The sequence below is a fragment of the Centruroides sculpturatus genome, unplaced genomic scaffold (assembly GCF_000671375.1).
Source record: "Centruroides sculpturatus isolate CEXI.00-Female unplaced genomic scaffold, Cexi_2.0 scaffold763, whole genome shotgun sequence".
Taxonomy (NCBI): Eukaryota; Metazoa; Arthropoda; class Arachnida; order Scorpiones; family Buthidae; genus Centruroides; species Centruroides sculpturatus.
Window position 1 is genome coordinate 332,075 of NW_019385963.1, and position 26,963 is coordinate 359,037.

Consider the following 26,963-nt stretch of genomic DNA (forward strand, 5'->3'; position numbering starts at 1 on the left):
ATATAATCTAGGTTAAGGCTTTTATGTCCAACAGATGGTGCTACGAGTACGACGCCCTAAGTTTGCTTTTCTGTGAGGCATTATGCTTTTCTGTGAAAATGAACTAAAGCAGATCATCTTATATCTATCTATATAAATAAAAATGTAATGTTCGTTTGTTCCTACCGATTCCTTTGAAATTTTGACACAACGCTGCATTCAAATACGCACGTGTTTTATATAATATACGTGTCGAAATTCCCCCCACTGAAGGGAGATGGTTAGGATTAAGGCTTACTGTAAAGAACTCTGCTTCTATTTATACTATTTTAGATGCGGATTTTTGCGTTTTTGATTGCGTTTTAATAGGGTATGTCAACAGAATATACACTAAGAAGGGATTTTTCGATATTCCCCCACGGGGAGAGGGACAAAATTAAGGCTTACCGTGAAGAACTCTGCTTCTATTTATACTATTTTAGATGCGGTTTTTTGTGTTTTAATAGGGTACGTCAACAGAATGTACACTAAGAAGAAATTTTTCGAAAAATTTCCCCCCCCACGGGGAAGTGTTGTAAATTTATAATAGATACATTTTGAGCCACAACAACGTGTGGCGGAGTCTGCTAGTTTATAATACTGTAGATACATTTTAAGCCACAATAACGCGTGGTGGGGTCTGCTGGTTATAAAATATAAAATGGTGATTTTATGAATAGGTTAATTTTGAATAGACTATTTCATAAAACAGGCAGATAATTTGCTTAATTTATTAAATCAGTACTTGATGTCCCAGTTTCTCAAATTTCCGTGTATTTCACAAAATGAGTAACATTCTTGGATTCAGCATACATATATAATGCTATCACATATATCACACTTGCAATTAATCTGAAATATATCTTTGTTTATGCTTGCAAATTAGTAATAATCTTTCCATTTATATACTAATTAATAAAAATATGTTTGTTTTTAAAAATTAAATGTTTTAAATAGCAAATGCTGATACTGTAATTATTTTCATTTAATGCTTTTACAGATACATTATTTTATTAATATCTGTTTGGACAGCAAATTAACTAAACATAAAAAAATGGTTATATGAGCAGCTATAGTATTCTCGAATTACATTTTCTAAATTTTGCATTATTATTTTTAACTGCTATAAAAATGAAATCTCAGCCAAGTTTACTGCTGAATGCTGAATATTTATTTAAGTGAAAAAATGTTCAAGGTTCCATCTTACACTCAGTTCTATATATATATATATATACTATATTATTTTTGTTTTTTAAGCAGCATATTCTAGTGTGTAAAATTTTGAGGTAGAAATTTAAAATTGTAACATAAATATAGAAATAGAAATTAAAAGGAAGATGTTCCTGTTTAAGTTAAAATAAAATAAAAGCAAATTAACAATAATCTTATTCTGAGATGTTGGTGTTTTTGAACATGATTAGAAGGAAATAATCAGACACTAAAAGAATAAAAGGGAATAGAAAGAACTCTCACAAACAAATGTAATGAATTTTATCAATTTCTATATGACTGTTTTCAGACATTATGTATTTTAAGAATCAAATACTTTTTCTTACTGATTAACTACTTAAACTTCAAAAGATAAACTTCTTATTAAATTTTATTTTTCAAGAGAATCTGAAATTAATTTGTTTCCTTTCATTTTAATTACTTTCTGAAGTATTTCCTTATAGTATATATCTTGACTTCATATCCAAGTATCATTATTCTAATTTCTCTTTTGTGCTTCTTTGTCTAACTATTTGCCTTTTTAATTAGCTTCAAATGTATGCTTGACTTTCTCTATTATTTCTCTTATCAGACCAAATTATTTTCTCTCTTCATTTTTCATCCTCTTAGCATTCTTAATTATTTCAAGAACTCCAATTTTATGTCAGAATTCTTCCATACTTAACTAAAGGATACTTTTAACACATTGACACATCAGCTGTCAAATGATGCATGGATATTTAACACTTACTTTTCTTTTGTGATGATATTTCACAATGCAATCTTTGTCAGTTTAAACTTGTAAAGTTATATCATACTTCTTTAATTTCCTTATATAATTTTCTGAATATTAATTTGATAACTCATTAAGTTCAAAGCAAATTATTGATTATATTCTTCAAAAATTTTCTTTTATACTCAATACCTCTAATATAATTTAAATTAATAGTTGAAATTTGTTTAAAATATATATAATTATATTTGTTATAATACTCCTCCTATGAAGTAAATAATAAATATTTGTATCTAGGACAGCATATAAGTTATTTATGTCTTACCTTAATTAATTAAAAAATATGAAAATTATTATAAACAAATTTTTATTATTAAAAAAGTATCTTAAGGCATATTTTATTTTAAACCTATGAAAACAAATCAGAATATTCATAATTTGAATTTAAAAATTTATATTAGCATTTCTATAATTAATGATTACATAGATTTATAGTTTTATATTATAAATTTGATTGTAGAAACCTTTCTCTTGTATATATTGAAATAAATAAATGATATTCCCTCTTGATGAGACTAAAATAATCTATTTTGCAAAAATAACAATAAAGATAGAAGATAAAACTATAATCATTTTTTATATGTAATCACCAGTCATTTAAATTTATTGGTATGTAATGTTTTTATCATGCATTAGATAAAAATTTTTTTTTTCAAACGTATATTATCTAGAAATCACAATGAACAAAGTATTATCTGAATCTGCTGTATATAAAATAAAATCTTAACTATAATTTTGTGTAATTGAAATGTTTTTACAGTGTGCATTATCTTTCATTTTATTACTAAATTATTATAATCAGCATTATAAAATTGCCAAGCTTGTCAATTTGGGCTAACATATACTTATTCAATGATAATGTAAGCTTATATTGCAAAAAAATATAAAAAACCATACTTTAGAACGGGTGTCCAGTCCGCAGGCCGCATGCGGCCCAATAAACGTGTAAACAAAACCGACAAAGTTTTTCATTTTATTTTATTTATTTATTTCAACGGCTTAAATTCAAAAAAAGAAGTTTCACAAAGCCATAAACCTTTATACATATTTTATTTTTTAGTGGAAAGGAACTATTTTCAAATACTTGAAAATATGTGAATGAGGAAGGAATACTAAATAAAGCTAAAGTTGAGACTCAAAGGATTATAGACCCAAATTCGGGAGGGGAGAAAGGACAAAAGATAAACAGTAGTGAGAAAGATTAAATAGACTTTCTGCTATGCAAATATGGACCCTTAATTTTCCAACCTTCCTCACTTCTTTATCTTTTGTTCTTTCTCTCCTTTCCCCGCATTTGGGTCTATAATTCTTTGAGTCCCAACTCCAGTTTATTTAATATTCCTTCCAGCGTTGCATGATTTGGCTACTTTGCGCCAAAGTTGGCTATCCTTTGTTTAGTTTGGCATAAAAAATATCATTTGGCGCATTGGCTACTTTTTGGGCTACATATTATTTATAAATACAGTATATTAGACAAATAAAAATGCACTTTAAAATGGTGTTTTGTCATTTTTGTTTTAATTAGAGACCCAAATAAAATAAAAATTTGTGTTTTTCAAATAAATTTTTGTTTCTCTCCTTTATAATAAATGAATTTATCTATTTCTAAGTAAAAATTGAAAGTGTCTGTAGAAGTAATTTTTTAAAATATCCTTTTTCCTGATAAAGATTTAATACTTATTACTATAATCTAGACAAATTAATCCTGAAACATACAAATATATTTAAGGATTGGGCCACAAGTATATATAATATACTTGTGGCCCAAAACTCCATAGCATCTTGCAATGTGGCCCATAGAAACAAAAAGGTTGGACACCCCTGCTTTAGAACAACTAATAAAAGTAGAAAATACTAAACATTTTTAAATTTAATTTCTGTTGCTTCTGAACAAATTTTGTACTAATTAAAACGGCGTGTTTAATGATGTCATATTATATTTAGCAGTAAAAGATTTACTTATTCAGCATTGCATTTACTGATAGTTTACATAAATCTGATTATTTAAAAATCATATCAAGATAAAATAACTGTGCTTGATAAGGATGAAGCTTTAAGTAGAATGCTGAAAAAATCATTTTAATTCTGGAAGCATATAATAAAAAAATAGAGAATTTTTAAATTGAATAATTTTTGTGTATTTCATAACATAAACACTCAATTCCTAATGTAGACTGTCATTAAATTGAAGTCTATATATCAAAATATTTTAATTATTAAATGTTTTCATAACAAAGTTATAGAACTTTTAAAGTATGCTATGACAATGAAATTAAGTTGTTTCAAATAAATTAAAATATTATATATTGCATTGTTATTATTTTTTATAACCTTAATGTTTTGTTATTTTTTAATGTTATTGTTAGTGTGGTTGTAAATGTTACTGCCACTGTTTACTTAATTTTAATTCTTGCTTTTTGTAATAGAATGTATTTTAAATGGAATGTATACTAGGTTCAAATTATTTTGAACTGATGTTCTGGAATCTTGTGCAGTTTAAATCTGAAGATGGCTAGTTAAATTAGCTAAAAATGTTTTTAAAAAACTAAATGGTAGAATTGAAGACTTTCGGTTTTCTTATGTTTATAGTTTTTATTTTAGTTATGAAAATTCTGTACTTCTGAATAGTTGTTCAGTTTTTAATAGTCTATATTTATTTTTAACTGAAATTAAATGTATAAAAAGCTCTTCACATCAACTGTTTTTATTATTAAATATGCATAGATAATCAAAAAAATTTCATTAAATTTATGCATTCCATTACAAGTTAGGAATACTGTTTCTTTAAAGAATTATTCTGCTTTTATAAATAAAATTTTGAAAATTTATATGAATATTAAAAAACAATATGCACAGTAGAATACTTTCAGAAAATATGACATTGTCAAGCAAAAGATTTTCATCATTAAAAAAACATATTAAAAATTAGAAACTTTAAGTATAGCTGTCTATCCTTTCTTATTATTATTATTTCTAACCTGTGATCACTAAAATGTCTTTTTTCATTCCATCATGGTAACAGACAGCAAATTTGGTTTAAAATATGAATATGTCAGAGCAACAACATGAATGTTAAAACTCTGTATCAAAGAAGACAAGAGTGACTTAAAATGGTTAGAATAATAGAGCACTGGCCTCCAAAAATGACATTTGGGTTGAACTTTGTGAAGCCTGCATTTAATATCCAACTGGAGACAGGACTCTTCTTAAGCATCTTCAGAAGTTAAAAATCTTCAAAGCCAATAGGAAGGCATTAGCCATAAATTATAAAGACAAGGACACTGTTTTGGATGCATGGAAGTCCTTTTTTGAAATTTGCTAAAATGTACAATATTCTCACATCATCCTTGACACTCTAGTTCTTGTCCAATGAGATTAGAAATTTGAACAGATATGAAATATAGATTACTGTTTGTGCTCTACTTTTAAATATAATGTAAACCTGACGATGACATTGAAAATAGTTTAAAATGTTCATTAATTATTAAATTATATTTGCTTGCTGGATTTTTTTGGTTATCTGAGGTGTTTAACAGTTTATATGAAGTTTAAAGTAGGAAAACTTTGTTAATTGTTAATGTTTAGAAAATGAAAACATATTGAATATAATTGGAACACTTATTAAATAATTATAGGTGATTTAACAACAATATTTTTATATTTTAGATTTACCAGCAGGTTGGGAAAGATCTGTCAATGCAGAAGGAATAGAATATTATATAGAGTAAGTAATATTTTTTAAAAAGGTTTAGTTATTTAATTGAAACATTTTACTATTTGAAATTATAGTAAAATTTATAATATATATCCACACACTTTAGATTTCCAACAACAAAACAGCTTTAATAGTTTACAGTAAAATTTTCGGTTGTGGTATTAAAACTGTTGTGTTGCTGGAAATGTAAAGTATATGGATAGATTTTTATAACAAATTCCAGTTTTGCCATTCAATAGTAAAATTTATAATACAGGTAGGCCTCCTACAACGTGGTAGATACATTCCTTAAAAATACCGCGTTGTGGGAAATCGCGTTATAGGAGACACCAACTCAATACAAAAACTGGGATTTGGTTCTAAAAAGAGAAAAACTTGGCGTTTGAATGGCGTTTTTTGAATTTTTCAAACCAGCCATTGGTAGCCACGAATTTAACACTAGTTTCATCAGCTGACCAGTGGCGAAGCATAGTGGGGGATACACTTTTAAGGGACGGCAAAATTTCACAATAAATAATAATAATAGTATCTTGTAAAAATTTGAACCATTTCATTTCCTATTTTTGTTGCACCTACGATTCGGACCAATTGAAATGAGCACAGAATTGTTCATTATTTATTTTGTGACGAAACTGAATTTTAGTCTTTTAAATTGAGATACCTAAATAAGGGGGCAGTGAAATTTTTCTCCGCCCTGGACGGCTGACACCCACACTATGCCACTGCAGCTGACGACTGTCCCATTTGTTTTAAATAATCAAATATTTTTAATGCTTTGTGTTTAAGTGCAGTTTTATTTAAAAGCAACCATTTCTTGTTCATATCTTCTACCCATAATATTAGCACTTGTTCCATTTTTTACATTATAGGTGTTCTCGGACTAGCAACATTTTTCACAAGAATAGATGATCCGGATGCGACCAAATTTCTAATCTTTTCTCCCAATTGCTTAATCGACCGAATAGTCGACTCATTTAAATTAAAATGCCTACTAATATCAGCTATCCGCTCTTGATTTTTAATTTGATCCAAAATGTCTATCTTTGAAGAGTTATAAATTTCCTTTTTAACGACGGTCCTTTCTTTTCATTCGGCATTGTTATGGCTAAAATTTTTTCAATCAGTTTTGTGGACAGTAAAAATCGCAAAAAATAACTTTTCTTCACTATGTTGTTAAAAATATACACCCAATAGAAGTTTATACTGTGTTTTGAACCATTTTTTCTTTCCCCACTTATTGAAACAGTATAAATGATATATTTAGTGATATATTTGAGTGTTTATGGTAACTGATGCACATCTGTCTAGAAACCGGTCTTCCCCTGAAACTTTCAAGGGAATAAATAACACGCCAACGTCGACAAACAGCTGTTTTCAAAGACTTTTAGTTCTGTATACCGAACTGTGGCTCGCATCACGTGATCCGTTGCGATTTTTCTGTTATGTGAAAGATAATTTGTTTCTAAATACCGTAAACCGCGTTGTAAAAGTATCGCGTTGTAAGAAAATTACTGCATTTTTCCAACTGCGTTGGAGCGAAAACGCATTGTAAAGGTACCGCGTTGTAGTAGGCCTACCTGTATTGATATTATGTATACTACATTATAATATTGATATTATGCATAGTATGCATACTGATATACAATTATTATCATTGTCATTGATATACAAATATTATTATCATTGTATTCTAAAAAACTGGTACTTCACAGTAAGGGTGGAACAATTATCAAATTATTCAATTAATGACAAATGATTAATTTGGATGGTTTACTTGACTAATCATATGATTGTTTACTAATTATTGTCAGGTATTTTTTAAAATATCTTATAAAATTTTAGTTTTATAGAGTCTTTTTTAAGTAATTCAATTTATATTAATATGGATTATATACTTTCTTGGCAGTCCTATACTGATGCTATTCTGAGCATTGACTAGTATTTCTGTTTGTTGCATTTTTCTTTTATTATTTGATAAATTAATTGACTTGTGTCATAATTACTTTCATACATTAGATATCCTTTCAAGTGCAATGTAGTTAGCAAAATAATGTTATAACATTATTATTATTATTATTATTCAATAATCTACTTGTTAAAAACAAAATATTTCTTTGAAAAATAGGCAGATGGTGCCAAAAATTTATCAGTCAGATGTGATAATTGTCTACAAATGAGACTGAAACTTATTTCTTAAAAATATATATTTTTAAAAATTTATTAACACAAACTAGAACATTTCAGTTTGAAAACACAGATACAAAGTCTTATAGTTTCTAATGGAACTGGATGTGTTGCCATGATTAGCCTGAATTGTTATTATTAATAAAGTTATCATATCTTTCAATATCATTTATTTTTTAATGTTAATTTAATCATTTTTAATTTAAAAAATAGTAATGATTTCCAATGAAATGATTATTTGCTAATTACTCCAATTAATTGATGGAGGAGCCAATTAGTATAATTAGCAAACATCTATTTGGTGCACCACTATTTAACAGATGTATCATAAAGAAAGCAAGTCTTATTAAAATGTGTGTTTAAAATGAAAGAAAATATATCTTTTACATTATTTTGTCAAACATCTTTTTATTCTCAGTTATTAAATACATTTTACTAACTTAAGTAAGTAAAAACAATTTAGAATAGCATTTTCTAATGTATAGTTCACAATCTACTGATCTATAGAAAAAATGCTTGTCTTCAAAGAACTTAAAAACTAGAATATAAAATATATAAAATAGCAAAAAGTAAAACTTTGTAATAAATATAATTTTGATATTTTTAAAACTTTATTATTATTATTTAAATGAAATATCTGGTTATATAATATTGCACAATAGATGAATTTAGGAAGATACTAATTTTGATAGAAAGTGTTATACTTGTATAATGCATTTATCTTATTTCATGTCACTGGGACATGAGAAATATTACTGAAAATTATCATTTCCTAGCCAGAAGTTCTGAAAAAAAAAACTGGTTTAATAATAAGTAAAAGAGCACATTTTTTTAATTTCTGTAAAATGAAATTAATTTAAAATAGTTTAAATTGTATTAAAAATATAATAGTATTTTCATACATTTATGAAAATTACATGCTGTGTAAATTTAAGCCATTAGATAGATATGTATATCAAAACTTGTTTTATTTATTAATGTAGAATGTATTCAGGCCACCAGTGGCCAAGTAATTCTGTTCCCTGAACATTGGGAGTTCAGTCATGGGTTCATGCCTAACCAGGACAGGCTGACCATGTGGAGTTTTCTGGGTTTCTCTACGTCTGTAATGAATGAATAGGGCCAGTTACCCTTAAAAAGACTTCCCAGAAGGCATTCCTCCCCAAGTAACACCAAATATCCAGAGAAGGCAACAGGAAACCACTCTGGTACTCAATTCCCAGGAATCACTTTGGCACAAAATTAAACAAAAATTAACCTGCATTGGGATGATCACCAACATCAGGGTGACCAGACATGGCACATGAAAGAAGAAAAATGTATTCAACCATAGTTATTTTATCTATTCTGTGTAATGCTTGAGTTGTAAATACATGTTGAATTTTTTTAAGAACAATTAGTTGAATATTCTTTCAGAAGTGTTGATTATAGAATCTGAGGTATTTTGTGCATATCAACATTTTATCTTCATACTATTAGAAACTGACTTTTTTAAAATAAGTTGCAAATTTATGATTATTTTTTTGTATTTTTAAGTATTGCAATACTGGAAATACTTATTTTTCCAAATATCCAAATTACATTTAGATTGAGTTTTCACTATCATTATCTTCCTATAGAATTTTGTCTGTTGTGTCTTCCAATGTGTCTGTGATGAAACATTTCTTACATTAAATGCTCTACTATTACTCCTGATGATTTCTTCCAGGTATCTGATACCCATTCTGCAAGTTTTCATGCAGATATTCTCTTAATCTTTCTAGGTTTTTAGATAATAACCAGGACTCATATTCTTTCTTCAAATGATCTTTAAATAGTTTTTTGACTGAAACATTAAGAGGTTGAAGCTGGCTAGACATACCAATAGGAATATCAACCAAGTCACAACAGTTTTCAATAAGCTTATTCTTTAACTGTTCAATTAAATATCCACGAAACATAAATAATAACTAACATACTATAATATGTGCAATGAAAGAGTAGACATTAGCCAGCTTGAGCTGGAAGGGTCTATGTCAGATGAAAAAGATGGAAGGAGACATGTGGCTATCCCCTTGGGAGTTGACACGTGGATCTAATCTTTTTCAGCTCTGTTTTGTTTTTTTACATTTCTAAAACGTCTTTATATTATTTTTCTCATAAATAATTTTATTGTTTTATTTTTTTACAATTTTTGTTACTTCCTCTTAATTCTAATGTTACTCACACATTAATCACATCTCCTTTTGTCTGACATAGACTCTTCCAGCTCTTGCTGACTCAAGTCTACTCTTTATTTTACTGCACTGACTATAGTTCTCATTAGTTATGTTTAACAGTTCAGTTAAATATCTCTGAAAGAATAAGCGCATTGAAAACTACTGTCAGGCTGACTCATGTCTACTCTTTTGTTGCATTGACCATAGATATATTATATAAAGCACCTGAACATATAGTCCGGATGACTTTTACTTATTCGTCATCAGTTCTGCTGTCATCATTTCATTATTTTTGTGTTTGTATAATAACATCTTCAGGGAAGACTTCATTCTCAGATATCATTTTATAACTTAAAATTAAATATGGTGGCAACTATTGGCCATCAGCTGTTATGCATAGACCTATAGTTATTTATAATAATAAATCACACACACCTGATTTGTATTTGCCGAGTTATTTTTGTTTATTCTAACGTTTTCGGCCAATTTGTGTAGGCCATCTTCAGGCTTTAACAGTTTTCGTTCCAATGGAAACATTCGTTCGAAATTTGTTTGAATTTGAACTTATTACAACTTTTGTGTATAAATAAATAGTTAAGAGTAATAACAAAAACTTGTAACTTAACAATAACATGAACAACGTAAATTAAAATAAATATATGATAAAATGTACTCTAAAATCGCGTTTCAATTTAACAACGAAACTAAAAGAAAAGAAAAAGAAAAATTATAACAACTTTGAGTTTGAAATACTAAAAACTCCAGATCATGAAAATGTTTATGAATTATTAAAACCCATATTTTTCTCAATTTTATATTTCCAAGCTGTTGGTAATGCTTTTGCATCTTTTGCATTTAGGCATCTGTCCCTCATCTTACTTCTGTAAATCTCTATTTTCTCCATTTCCATTGCGATGAAAGGTGAATGGCCTGTCCTAACAATCTTGGCTTCATCCCATTTGACTACTGATCCGTCTGCCTGTGCCATACTTGCTAATATCGTGCTATTCAGTTTTTTATTTATACTATATTTGTGCTCCTTTACTCATACTTTCAGGTTTCTTCTGGTTACTCCTATATACTCTTTCTCAATACCTAATTGTTGTTTCTCAAAGGGTATACTGTACACACCCGGTTGGTCTTCTAAGCTAATTTTGTCCTTGTCGTTTCTTAATAATCTATAAATATTGGGTGTTCTTTTATATATTATCTTTGCGTTTTTGTATTTACCTAATTCCTTCACTACCTTCTTCGTTTGTTCATTGTATGTGAACTTATTGAATGTAGTATTGTTGTTATGGTTTGGATTTGTAGCTTTTTGTTTACCGTAGCTTTTCACAAGGCCTATGATTGTGGACTTTCTGTATCCTAAAGTCCTTGCTATCTGTTGAATTCTATTAATTTCTTTATCCCTGTCTTGTACATTGGTGCAGTACAGGAAGGCCCTTTTGATCAGTGCCTTAAATGCAGATAATTTATATTTATACGGGTCTTTTGACCATGCCGGTATGTATAAAGGAGCGTGTGTTGGTTTCAAATATACGTTCATTTGTATGTTTCCTAATTTGAATTCCATGTTAATATCCAACTTGTGTGGATCAAAAAGTATTTCCAATGTCCATATATAGGATGAGTATCCCAAAAGAATGTGAAACATTAAAAAAGAGATTCTAAAAAACATGTTTATGCAAATCCTTTAGCAAAGACTTTAGGATACAGAAAGTCCACAATCATAGGCCTTGTAAAAAGCTACGGTAAACAAAAAGCTACAAATCCAAACCATAACAACAATACTACATTCAATAAGTTCACATACAATGAACAAACGAAGAAGGTGGTGAAGGAATTAGGTAAATACAAAAACGCAAAGATAATATATAAAAGAGCATCCAATATTTATAGATTATTAAGAAACGACAAGGACAAAATTAGCTTCCAGAGGTATATTAACTTTAGATATAACCAAGGTTATATCTAAAGTTAATATATCTCTGGAAGCAAAGACGTTGGGTACCTGTTGCGCCACTCAGGATCTGGGTGGCACAACAGGCAAGCGCACTGCACAGCAAGCAGAGGTTACAGGTTCAAGCTTGCCCTAGGTCAGTTCTTTTATTCCAGAAGGTTCTAAATTTATTTAATAAGTTATTAAAATTATAATTATTAATTTAATCACAAGATGGCACCTAATGTCTCACTCTAGTGACAAAGTGAAAAAATGTCACTCCAAGAAATTTCCCAAATTTTTCTGTCAATTGATAAAAAATACCCAAAATAGAAATGCTGAGTGCCACTGCATGATAATTGCCTTTGGTTTTCAACATTATTTCCTGCTTTCCTGTCTGAACTTGCTATGTGATGTTCTAACATCACTAGGAGTGAGAACACCCATGAACTCCTATTTGAACAATGTTTAAATAAGAGTTCAAAAAATTGGTCATTTTGTTGTTCTGTTTTATAGACTCCAGTTTAAGCAGAAAAGTAATGAAAGATTTATGATATTATGGAGTTATTTATATATATTCTATTTTATAATGAATAAAGAACTAATTTTCTTTGTATATATAGACTAATGCAACATTCTTATTCCAGAAAAGACTATGTAAACATTAAAAAGCATTAAAAATAGATTTATATTTTTCCTGTCAGTTCTACCTGAGGATTTTCTCTATAGTATTCCTGATTTGAATTTCTTGTTTAAAATACAGAATCTTCCAAAAAGAGTGTTAGTATTTTAAATTATTATAATTATGTTAATTTTTATCTGAGAATGTTGTAATATACATTAAAACATTGGAAGACTTCAAATTTTACATATTTCCATTAGTTTCTCAATGTATATACTTCATGCCACACAACATGCATCTAATCTCAAATTCTTCTTCACTCACTATAGCACATCCAATTTTACTCTTTTGATAATTCTACAACTGTAGCAAACTACTCATGTTGTGCAATGATGAGTGATTCTGACTTTGCAAACTACAGAACACAAAATGTATTTTCTATTATAAAGTTGCCATTTTTTTAATATCACTTCCTAGAGATGGTAGACAACAAGATGTTTGAATGCAGGTGGGAGATGAAATGCAGACAGTTACTCTATTGATTGTTTTTCTGTACATTACATACTTCTCTCAATCTACTAAAAAAAGATCAAAGATAGATAATAATTAACATAATTACAGTGATTTAAAAAGGTAGCATTCATTTTGGAAGACTCTGTGTACATTGAACTCAGAATGTCAGAGATACAATACATCAGATCCTACCATCCAGAGATTCAGCATCCTACCGAAGTACTTCCCTACTATATACTGATATAATATATGTATTGTTTGTCTCTGTCAGTCCATTCGTCTTGTCTAGTTTGTTGTTGTGTTCATTTTTTTCGCACTGTCTGTCTAGCTGTTAATAGTATTGAGATTTGCACTCATGTTCAGTTTTATTAGTATTAAGTAGATATAAGTCTTCCTACTAACAGCCACTTGGCACTAACTTCTACACTTAGCTATTTGTGGCAGCACTCAATTATTGTGTTCACTACATTCAGGTATTCTTTTAGACCCTTCAGGGGACTATGGCCTTGCAGCCTAAAAACTGCTTGCCAATATCAAACATAGAGGGTACTGTAGCCTTATGTACGTTGTTCAGAGGGATCCTACCTTTCTCTACTGTCTATCTCATCTCTCTCCTCCTTCCCCTCCCCTTTCCTTACCCTCTTTTCTGCTGGCTAAACACTTCATGTACGGCCGATGTCTTTCTTGTATGTATATACCTATTGCATACCATAGAAATAATTTTTCTGATACTTAGGTAACAGAATCAGATTTATATGGTTTTAAACTTATTAAAATTTTCAATTTTTGGCAAAATTACAAAGGTTGTAGCAATGTATTGTTTATTGGCTGTTTGAATAGATACTGTATTTTATGTCTATTAACTTTTCTCAGCAAACCTGATTATACTATAAGTGCTATTGATACATAACTAGTGAATACATAACTTGTAATGAAATTATATTAAATTATACTATTTCTTTGATCAATTTCAAATACTATAATTTAGAATGTAATTATTATTTTGATGTATAAATGTATATGTAACAAAATCAACAACTGGAATAATATTTTAAAATTGATAGACATAAAAGTATCAGAAAGAATATACAGAGTAAAAGCTAATGATAGAATTATTAGTTAATATACTAAATAAGTGACTTTCTTAAATATTTATTAATTTTTATTTTAATAGCAATTTACATTTATATTATATTTCATAAAAGGAATATCACTTTGAGAAAATGTTAATTTTTGGCAGAGATTTTTATTTCATTTTATGTATTAAATAATATAATAATATGTATAATAATAATAATAATAATAATAATAATATGTAATAATAAGTGGAACAAGATATTAATAAATAAATCACTTCTAATTTCAGGAAGCCAAGTTTTTATTAATTTAAAGAAACATTTTTGGTCTGACTATCTTTACCTTTAAAATCTTCAATTTAACAGCTTAGTACAGTTGGTTAAACTTTTCAATTGTTGTGTCAAATTGCGAGAAGTCATAGGTAGATGGGTTACAAATATTTTGTATATTCTATATATATTAAGTTGTAAGTCCTATTTCTATCAGAAATGATGTGTCAAATATTTTGCAGGATGGATTAATATGTGCTGCAGGCTGGATTTTGCCTAGGAGCCATAGTTTGGTTACCACTGGTTTAAAATAATGAGATAGTCATATTTTGATTTAAAACATTTTTTTTAATTAATAAAAACTTGCCTTCCTGAAATTAACAGTGATTTATTTATTTACATAGACAGTGTCAAGTTCTATAATGTTTTAGAACAAGATATTAGTATTTTCATTCTATTTATAATACTTTAACCATGGTTCACAATGTCTTGATCACAATCAATCAGTTGCCAGACCATGAATTAAAGAGTTATAAATAAACGGACTGATCATTTGATAATTTCTGTCATTTATAAGAAAACTATAATTCCATTAATCTCAGATTCTAGAATAAAAACAACTCAATAGGACTGTGTATGAGTGTATGCTCACATACCTTTTGTCCTTGCTTATTGGAATGTAGATATTAAGTTTTTTGTTATTTATAATGTTGTTATTACATTTATATGCTTGGAATTGAAAATTATGTTGTTTATTGATTTAATTATGATTTAAATTATTATATTTGTTAATGTAGAACAAGAAAACAAAATTTAGTATAATCTAAGCTAGCATTTTATGTAAATAGTGGTGATCAAATAATATATTTAATGAAATATTTAAACTTTTTCAGTCACAATAGGAAAGAAACATCTTTCATTCACCCTGTTACTCAGTTATCTGCTATACAATATAAGCCAAATGCAACATCTATTCATCAACCACATTTTAATATAAGGTATCTGATTGTTTGCCTTCTTTGTAATGTTAAATTTTAATTTCTGTTGAAATCATTGATATGAATATGATAAAAAATACATTATTCTTTAATTTTCCAAATATTGCTTTAGCTACTAAAGAATTTATTTAGATCTTCTAAGTCTGAAACATGCTCATTCTAAAAGTCTATAATTTAATATTCATATAGTTAGTTATCCATGAACTAGAAAAAGCATTTTTCAATAAAATGGTTTCCTAGTATGCATAGAAATAGGAGAGAATTTAGCATTTTACATTAATAGTTCATGAAAACAATAAAATATAAATGAATACTTGATGGATTGTAGTTAAAGTTTAGCAAGAAATTTGGAGAAGAAAATTTAGAGGTTCATTTACTCTAACTAGAGCACGCTTCTGAAAGTGGGCAATATCACCTCTGTGAGAAGTTACTACAGTGTACACAATATAAAATTTATATTGTGCCTGTAGTAATGTCCCCTGTTTTGTGTACACAAAACAGGGGACATTACTACTAACAGTCACAACCAATGGTAATCCAAAAAAAGTTTGAGAAGCACTGATTTAGAGTAACTGAAATTGAATTAGAAATTTCAAAACATTATTATAAAGATCTGTATAAATTTTGATTCCTATTTTTAATACTGATTTTGATATATATTTTTAAATTTCTAAGTTTATTTTATTTTATTGCAAAAATTCTTTATTGAAAAAAATTAGAGAATAAGTAGCAGTTATATTATAACTTTACTTTATAATGTTTTTCAAAGACAATACATCTAGAGAAATGTTAAAATAGGTTAATAAATGTTGTTATTGATAGATGTATAAAAATTATATATATATATATATAGGTGTATAAGGTTGATATTATAGGTGTAATAAATGTTGATACTGATTTACATAAGCCAAAAATTATACAATACTCAATATTTTCACTATAATATTGAATATAGAATAATAAAACTTGAACATCTCAGAAATATGGACACAACTATTGCATATATTTTTTATTGCATTATTATTATTTTATAAGAATATTAATAAAGATTTTTTTAATAGTTCTGATTACACTCAAAGTTCTTTTCATAGTGCTAATGGAGAATTAAGAAAAGTAAGTATTACTTTAATAAAATTATAAGTTTATAAAATTAATATATTAAAAAAATTATAATAGATATATACTGTACATATATCACGTAACTGTACAAATACTTACATTAATAACAGCAAAGCTTTGCTATTTGTCCAATTGTAAAGAGCTTAAAATAATATAACAAAAAATTCTGCTATAGTAATTTATATAATTTTAATAAGACTACATTTAATTAATAATTAAGTAATAGGTAAATCCCTAATTCTGTGATCATACATTATAACTGCATTCATCATATGTCCTTCAAATTATTGATCTGGTGATGCAGCAGCAGTGTGAGTGTTGTCTGCAGACTGCATTGATTTGTATTCTTTCTCTTTTTTCTAGTCACAGAAGAAGAAGGGACAACATATCAGGTAATTGAATATGATTAAAAATTACTCATATAAAAATACACAATGTGCATTTTAAAATTTATTATTAAAATAATTTTACACATTTTAGAAAGTTAAAAAAAAATACTCAGTTANCAAGATATTAATAAATAAATCACTTCTAATTTCAGGAAGCCAAGTTTTTATTAATTTAAAGAAACATTTTTGGTCTGACTATCTTTACCTTTAAAATCTTCAATTTAACAGCTTAGTACAGTTGGTTAAACTTTTCAATTGTTGTGTCAAATTGCGAGAAGTCATAGGTAGATGGGTTACAAATATTTTGTATATTCTATATATATTAAGTTGTAAGTCCTATTTCTATCAGAAATGATGTGTCAAATATTTTGCAGGATGGATTAATATGTGCTGCAGGCTGGATTTTGCCTAGGAGCCATAGTTTGGTTACCACTGGTTTAAAATAATGAGATAGTCATATTTTGATTTAAAACATTTTTTTTAATTAATAAAAACTTGCCTTCCTGAAATTAACAGTGATTTATTTATTTACATAGACAGTGTCAAGTTCTATAATGTTTTAGAACAAGATATTAGTATTTTCATTCTATTTATAATACTTTAACCATGGTTCACAATGTCTTGATCACAATCAATCAGTTGCCAGACCATGAATTAAAGAGTTATAAATAAACGGACTGATCATTTGATAATTTCTGTCATTTATAAGAAAACTATAATTCCATTAATCTCAGATTCTAGAATAAAAACAACTCAATAGGACTGTGTATGAGTGTATGCTCACATACCTTTTGTCCTTGCTTATTGGAATGTAGATATTAAGTTTTTTGTTATTTATAATGTTGTTATTACATTTATATGCTTGGAATTGAAAATTATGTTGTTTATTGATTTAATTATGATTTAAATTATTATATTTGTTAATGTAGAACAAGAAAACAAAATTTAGTATAATCTAAGCTAGCATTTTATGTAAATAGTGGTGATCAAATAATATATTTAATGAAATATTTAAACTTTTTCAGTCACAATAGGAAAGAAACATCTTTCATTCACCCTGTTACTCAGTTATCTGCTATACAATATAAGCCAAATGCAACATCTATTCATCAACCACATTTTAATATAAGGTATCTGATTGTTTGCCTTCTTTGTAATGTTAAATTTTAATTTCTGTTGAAATCATTGATATGAATATGATAAAAAATACATTATTCTTTAATTTTCCAAATATTGCTTTAGCTACTAAAGAATTTATTTAGATCTTCTAAGTCTGAAACATGCTCATTCTAAAAGTCTATAATTTAATATTCATATAGTTAGTTATCCATGAACTAGAAAAAGCATTTTTCAATAAAATGGTTTCCTAGTATGCATAGAAATAGGAGAGAATTTAGCATTTTACATTAATAGTTCATGAAAACAATAAAATATAAATGAATACTTGATGGATTGTAGTTAAAGTTTAGCAAGAAATTTGGAGAAGAAAATTTAGAGGTTCATTTACTCTAACTAGAGCACGCTTCTGAAAGTGGGCAATATCACCTCTGTGAGAAGTTACTACAGTGTACACAATATAAAATTTATATTGTGCCTGTAGTAATGTCCCCTGTTTTGTGTACACAAAACAGGGGACATTACTACTAACAGTCACAACCAATGGTAATCCAAAAAAAGTTTGAGAAGCACTGATTTAGAGTAACTGAAATTGAATTAGAAATTTCAAAACATTATTATAAAGATCTGTATAAATTTTGATTCCTATTTTTAATACTGATTTTGATATATATTTTTAAATTTCTAAGTTTATTTTATTTTATTGCAAAAATTCTTTATTGAAAAAAATTAGAGAATAAGTAGCAGTTATATTATAACTTTACTTTATAATGTTTTTCAAAGACAATACATCTAGAGAAATGTTAAAATAGGTTAATAAATGTTGTTATTGATAGATGTATAAAAATTATATATATATATATATAGGTGTATAAGGTTGATATTATAGGTGTAATAAATGTTGATACTGATTTACATAAGCCAAAAATTATACAATACTCAATATTTTCACTATAATATTGAATATAGAATAATAAAACTTGAACATCTCAGAAATATGGACACAACTATTGCATATATTTTTTATTGCATTATTATTATTTTATAAGAATATTAATAAAGATTTTTTTAATAGTTCTGATTACACTCAAAGTTCTTTTCATAGTGCTAATGGAGAATTAAGAAAAGTAAGTATTACTTTAATAAAATTATAAGTTTATAAAATTAATATATTAAAAAAATTATAATAGATATATACTGTACATATATCACGTAACTGTACAAATACTTACATTAATAACAGCAAAGCTTTGCTATTTGTCCAATTGTAAAGAGCTTAAAATAATATAACAAAAAATTCTGCTATAGTAATTTATATAATTTTAATAAGACTACATTTAATTAATAATTAAGTAATAGGTAAATCCCTAATTCTGTGATCATACATTATAACTGCATTCATCATATGTCCTTCAAATTATTGATCTGGTGATGCAGCAGCAGTGTGAGTGTTGTCTGCAGACTGCATTGATTTGTATTCTTTCTCTTTTTTCTAGTCACAGAAGAAGAAGGGACAACATATCAGGTAATTGAATATGATTAAAAATTACTCATATAAAAATACACAATGTGCATTTTAAAATTTATTATTAAAATAATTTTACACATTTTAGAAAGTTAAAAAAAAATACTCAGTTATTGGATTTAAAACAAAATATTTATCTTAATATTAAAATTAAGTTAAATATTATTAACAATCAATTTTTTCTGTATAAAAACTTTTATATAATTTTTTTTTATTCAATTTATGATCATGTTGGCAATTAATACTTATATTCCGAAAATTATTATAATTTAAAATATAACACCATAATTATCAAAACAATTTTATCTTTTATTAAAATTCATCCAAAAAGTTATAATAATAAGTTGTTTTTTAAAAGAAGTTTAGATAATTATGTTTTTTTTTTAAATAAATTGTTATAATGCTTTCTGATCAGATGGAATTGCATTGTTTATAAGTTTTAATTTGATTATATTTTCCAAATAATAATAATTTTGTTATTATATACCATTTTTATTTTACACTTTTTATTATTGTATTTATTTTTTTTAATTGTAATTTTATAAATAATTTTAAATTATTTTATTTTTTGCTATCAAAAGATACATATTTCAGTTTAGGATAGTCATAGAAAGTAATAATATAAGGATACTCTTTATATAAAATTATTTTTATTACATTAATGTTATCAGCATCGCACATTTATCAATAAAATCAGGATATTTGAGTCCAGTATTTGTCATTAAAACTTTTTAGCTTGTTCTTTGTCTGAATCTCTTAAGTGTTTACTTTGACAATAAGACAAAAAGGTCTTGAAAAACATATAATTGGAAATAAAGAAGGTGACTCCTTGAATTTATAAAGCGATTGTTTGAATTAATAAATGAAAAATAGTTATAAAATTATAACACTGCATGGTTGAAAAATAATTGCTAAATTATTGATTAATTTTCCAATATTTATTTTTTGTTAATATAAAAAGTTATTTTTTATTAAGATATTGACAACAGAATTATTTTCATTATTTTAGAATTTTAATGTTAGACTGATTTAGTAAACAATTTAATGAAAATATGTTATAAAAGTAAACTTTTTAAATTTACTATTAGTACAGTTTCTACTCATAAGGATTAATTTATACTTTTTTTTAATGTGTTCTTTTAGGAATATGATAAAGCAATGTGTGACTTGATGTAACAACCACTTTATTCTATGATATGCATTTCAAGTGTTTTAGCACTTCTCTTCCATCATCTTATTAAAGTCTTTTGCACATATCCTTGCTGACTTAACCTAATTTAAATTTATTATCTGCAAACCATAATGAAGTATGATGCAAACAAATTTAAAATTTCAGAACAGAGCAGTTCTATAAATTTAAATAATAAAATGAAATTTAAATTTATAAAACTGCTTCATTCTAAAATTTTTTAAATTTATGTTTGCTTCATATTTTATTATAGTTTTCAGATAATAAATTTAAATTTGGTTAAGTCAGAAAGGATATATGCAAGACTTAAACGATGGAAAAGGAGTGCTAAAACACTTGAAATGCATATCAAAATAATAGTGATTGCATCAAGTCATGCATTGGTTCATGGTCTTTCTAGAAAAACTAATAAAGAAAATAATAGACAGTGTGATTCCCTATAATTGGAATTTTGAATCATTTATAATTTCATCACTAAGATTAAATTACATATACTTAAATGATTATTAGATAATAGATATTATATTTCTGTAGATATTTTTCCAAAATATATATTTTTAAATGCTTAGTTTAAATTTGACAGTTAACTAATCAGTTATTTATAGCTATAAAATGTCAAAAGTGATTTAGTAATAAGTTTAATTTAAAATCATCTAATCTGTATCTTAATCTTGAAATATATATTATATGTTTATCGTGTATATTATGTGCCTGCTCTTTTTAGTTTGTCTATGATTAATGATAATGTTATTCAATAATATCACAGTTGTAGCTAACGAACTATCAAAACCATCTTCTGTTGCTGAGAAACATTTTATTAAACAAACACAAACATTTTCATCCTAATGCAATCGGTGTAATCGAATTCAAATGCCATTTCAAAATGGAATATTTTAACAAAGGAACATTTGAACTCTCATATATAAATTTAAATCAGATAAATTAACATTTAAATACAAAGACAAAATATTTTAAACAAATGCAATATAATATAAATAATAAAATAAAATAAGCAAAATGCATTAATATATACAGGCAGGTGCAGACTAAAAATTCTTATATTTTAATTTTTCTTTTTATGAGGAATTTCCATGAATTAGGTAGTCCGTCTGCACCTGTGGCTCAATGCTAATGAAGGTGAACTCATAGGTCTGTGGATACTCACTTCATTCCATTTAAATGTGGAGTCCCGTACTTGTGTCATACTGGACAAAACTGTGTTGCAGTGCCCCTTTTCAATATCATAATTGTGTTCTTTGAGCCTACTTGCTAGATTCCTTCTTGTGAACCTAACATAGCTCTTCTTTATTCCTAACTGCTGATTTTCAAATGGAATTTTGTACTGGTATATGTCTGCTTTTTCTTCATTTTTGACCTTATCTTTATCATTTCTCAAAATACTGTATAAATTAGGAACCCCTTTTGAAAATTATTTTGGCATGTCTTTTGTCTGTGATGTACACACAAATGTGACATTGAAAAGGGGCACTGTAACATGGTTTTGTCCAGTATGACATAAGTACAGGACTTCATAGTTAAATGGAATGAAGTGAGTATCCACAGAGTTATGAGTTCATCTTCATTAGCATTGAGCCAAGAAAAACTTGAAATTTATAAAAGTAAATTAAAAGATGATAAATGCCACAAGTGCAGATGGACTACCTAATTCATGGAAATTCCTCATAAAAAGAAAAATTAAAATATAAGAATTTTTAGTCTGCACCTGCCTGTATATATTAATGCATTTTGCTTATTTTATTTTATTATTTATATTATATTGCATTTGTTTAAAATATTTTGTCTTTGTATTTAAATGTTAAATGTTATTTCTAGTCTTTCAAGATATTTCAGGTTAGTCAGGTCATCACTGTGTAGTAATGGATGTCCTCAAATTTAACTTGAACATCGTTATCAACAGCAAAAGAAGCTAATGCAGTAGTGGAAAGACCCTTCTGAGTTGTATATTTGTACTCCCTGATCCTTATTTTTAGCCCACGAGCAATAGCTCCAATATACAGTGGGTGATCGGTTAACGAACATAATCCATTCCAAGACTTTGTTTGCTATCCGAATTGTTTGTTAACCGATTATCAATTTACCATAGGTTTTAATGGGAATTTAATTAATTCGTTCTAGAGACCCCAAAAATAAAAAATATATACTTTCTTACTACATTTATTTATATGTAATAATAAAACTGTATACATACACAGTCTTGCGTTTTCATTAGTCATGTTTTCTCCATTTGAAAGGGTTAAAGAATCTCTAATGTCGATTTCTTTTCTCTCTTCTTCAGAATTTTTTTGTAAGTAATTAATAGCATTGCAATTGTAGAAATCCCCACGCCTCAACCTGGTTTGGATGCCATTTTAAGACCATTGTTCTGACATTCTCCCACTTCTTCAAAGGATCTTTAATAACAGATATCGGCATTAATCCTCTTTTTTCAGAAGAAAACATATTTTGCCAAGTTTCTTGGTGTTCTTCATTCAAGAGTTCTTGGTGTTCTTCTGTCATCAGATCCGTTTCAAGTTCCATTATGAACTCTTTATTTCTCAGATGTGATTTTTGTTACTTCTTTAGCTGCTTCAGTCTTCTTGATTATACAGTATTTTTCTTAAATAAGATTGAACTGCAGCCTACTGTAGACATGTTTACGCCATACTTCCCAGCAACATTAGGCATCTTCTGCCCACTCTCTCTTTACCTTTGCTATTATACTCTCACCTTTTGAAAAGAAAAACAGATGCAAAACTTAACGAGTGCCTACCCGACAGTCTTGCGAATACATAAAAGAATTGTTTTGTCAGAAAAATAAAAGGCTGGAATTACAAGGGAGAGTTTCAAAGTTCAGAGGAATACTATCTGATCAGTATATACTGGCTTGAGCATCGATGTTGATATCTTCCACACTCCGAAAAGTTTCAAATTGTTGCCCGAAGAGAAGGGAAGACCAATAGGTATTCATTACTTTACGTCGCTTCTTCTTGTGTTTGTTCTGTGGGGTATTTGTTATCCGATCATGTGTTCATTGTCCGAACATAAAAATCTTTTGCGAAAGTGTTCATTATTTGATTTGTTTGTTAACTGATCACACACTGTATTCACATGAACGATTCACCCTATCTCATGTAGAGGGATAGTATAGACTTCTGTTTCTGCAGTTTCTCTCCAATTAGTCCTTATCATTTCTAATATTAGAAAAAACAGTAGGAGACCTCCTGTAAGCAATCCTATAACTTGTAAAGTGGAATATTTCCTTGTAGATGCTGGCAAGGACCTTATTATAAGTAACAACTAAAAAAGACCCATCTTTTGATTGTAATGGTTCTGTTGGATGTTCTTGGCATACAATAAGAGCATTGATAAGGTATGCAGGGTATGCTTGGCTTTGCTTGAAATGTAATCCAGATCTGTTTTCCTATCCTCCATTATCAAACAATGGGTGTAAGCCCCTGGTTTGTCAGTAATTACATATGGTTGAAATTATTTTTATTACTTTATACCAGTAGTTCTGTGCAGATTGTATTAATATATATAATAAGCTTTTTATCCAAAGATGTTATGACTTGATTTTATTTAAACAAAATGGGAAGTAAAAAGTTTAAAATAAGCTTCTAAACAAAGAGTAAAATCTCACTTTAGCAATAATGTCTTAAATTTTACAAATATCATAAACTCTCTACAGATTGGAGTTGCTGTACAATATTCACTTGAGAACCCTTGTGTAATGGAGTTACACAACAGTTCTCAAGTGGATATTAAATTTTACACCTTTTATCATTAAATGGCAAATCTATGATTAATCGGACAAAAAAACTGGCATACATAAACTGGAACTATACAATAAACAAACAAATTCACACCTAAATGCTAATTCCAGCAGTAAATGAACGAAGAAACTTTAATGTTCAAACATTTTCGGCTGTCTTTCAGAGGCCCTTGTCAGGAAAACGTTTGAACACTAAAGTTTATTTGTTCATTTACTTCTGGAATTAGCATTTAGGTGTGAATTTGTTTGTTCATCTATGGTAAGTTATGACAGATGCTAAAAATATCTATAAACAGTCTTTCCAACCTAATATAAACTTTATCTATTAACCATGCCATCTGAAAGTGCATGGAAGCAACAAAGCCTAAGAGGAAGGTTGTAATATTGATAATTGAGGTGAAAAAGGAAATTATTGTGAAACTTTGTGAAAACAGTACACTTGTGGTAGATCTGGTGGTCACGTTTAAGATGTCAAAATCAAGACAGTGTGCAGTTAGTGCAATTTTCATTTTATTATACAGTATACAGTATTTACGTATTTTATTTATTGTTTTCATGTTTTAATTTATTATCAGGACATTTAATTGCTATTTTTACCTTAAAATATGTGTATTTGCTGTTTCAACTTTATTAAAATGTGTATTGTTTAGGGTCTAGGCATGAATTAATTTTTTTACCATTATTTCTAATGGGAAAAATTGCTTTATACTTCAAATGATTCAGAGTTTGAATGGCCTCCTGGAATGAATTAAATTTTAAGTACAAGGTAACTACATCACTGTAGTTGGTCATGAGTTTATACTGACCATGTACTGGTCATTATGAACTTTTCTTTGTTTTTCTCATATGTCTAACATTTAAATAGGGGTCACTTTCCTACAGAAGATCCTTCTGAGAGGCACTCCTCCTTGGCACATCACCCATATATTGCATTGCCATATCTATCAAGCCAATCCAACTTAAAATATGATAATTATTTAAAATTAATATTTTGATGTAAAGAATAATCTTTTCTTGAAATATTCTTTTTATAAAATTCATCATTGATTGGTATTTACATAGATTACTCAGAAAATTTTGTCTTAAATGTCTTCTATTGGTCTTAGCAAAATGAGTCTTTAACCAATTTCACTCCTTTAACTACTTGATATTCAAACATATAATTTGTATAATATAATATATATAGATTATATAATTTTCAAATTTTGCAGTTTTCTTTATGAATCATTCCTTTTTTATTGTAGATCTCCAGTAGTAAAAAGGAATAGTCATTCACCTGTATCAATGGAAGGTTGGTTGTATAAATTGGAAGGTGGTGCCTTAAAACAATGGAGAAAACGTTGGTTTGTACTGGCTGACTTCTGCCTCTTTTATTACAAAGGTACAACGAAATTTGAAATAAGGATGTATTATGTATGAAAAGTTTTTTCATGTATAATACATAACATTTATATGTTTGATTTTTTTTTAAAATTACTTTAAAACGTTTTATATGCTTTTATCTTTTCTGTTTTATTTAGATTATAATATAGAATATTAAAATATATTTATTTTTTTGTAGGCCCAGATGAAGAGAAAGTTCTTGGATCAATTCTACTTCCTAGTTACAAGATTAGTGCTTGCTCAAGTGATGATAAAATATCTCGAAAGTTTGCTTTTAAAGTGGGTAATTGGCTTAATAAAAACATGAGAAATAGAATTTTTTGTTTATAAAATTAAGACATTTATTATTAAAAAATGAGGAATAATATATAAATTGAAGGATTTGTATGTAAAAGGTGATAACTCATAAAATTTTGAATTATCCTTACTGATTGGTTGCTCTATCTAATGTCTGTCTTATGAAATGTTCAGAAGTGTCAGAGGCATAAAGGGACAGTGAAGTCAGAGGCATAGTAAGCCACACTGGCAAATAATAAAAATCTTTTATTCACATTTTCCTGAAAACTAAGTTTATATAGGTTACAACCTTTTACACCCAAACTCTTCAATTATTATTTATAAATTTCATAGCATTTGTAAAAGAAATATTTAGTCAAAACATGTTTAGTCTAGTTAAATTCTATAAATGTCTTATTTAGATTCTGTTTTAGTTATAAGTAACTGAAGCTTGAAGAATTCTTTGCAGTAAGTGGGAACTGAACTAATTTCCTTTGGTGTTGGTTTTATCTTGGTTTCTGTCTGTGGGTGGCATGTATATTGTACATAATGATTTACATTTTGTCTATAACAATTTGAATAGTTTATTTTAATTTAATTAAAAATCAGGTTTGGCAAATTTTCTCAATCAGTTGTTATATTAATCTATTAAATAA

The 26,963-nt window shown here is 27.5% G+C and overlaps 1 protein-coding gene across 1 annotated transcript in view; it reads left to right on the forward strand.

The window, feature by feature from the left end:
* LOC111612830 overlaps positions 1-26,963 on the forward strand; it is a 115,320-nt gene that overhangs the window by 24,859 nt on the left and 63,498 nt on the right. The window contains exons 3-8 of the mRNA XM_023354087.1: positions 5,687-5,744; positions 15,434-15,538; positions 16,600-16,651; positions 17,021-17,049; positions 25,893-26,029; positions 26,210-26,310. Coding sequence (XP_023209855.1) covers positions 5,687-5,744; positions 15,434-15,538; positions 16,600-16,651; positions 17,021-17,049; positions 25,893-26,029; positions 26,210-26,310 — 482 coding nt within the window. The remainder of the gene's footprint in view (positions 1-5,686; positions 5,745-15,433; positions 15,539-16,599; positions 16,652-17,020; positions 17,050-25,892; positions 26,030-26,209; positions 26,311-26,963) is intronic.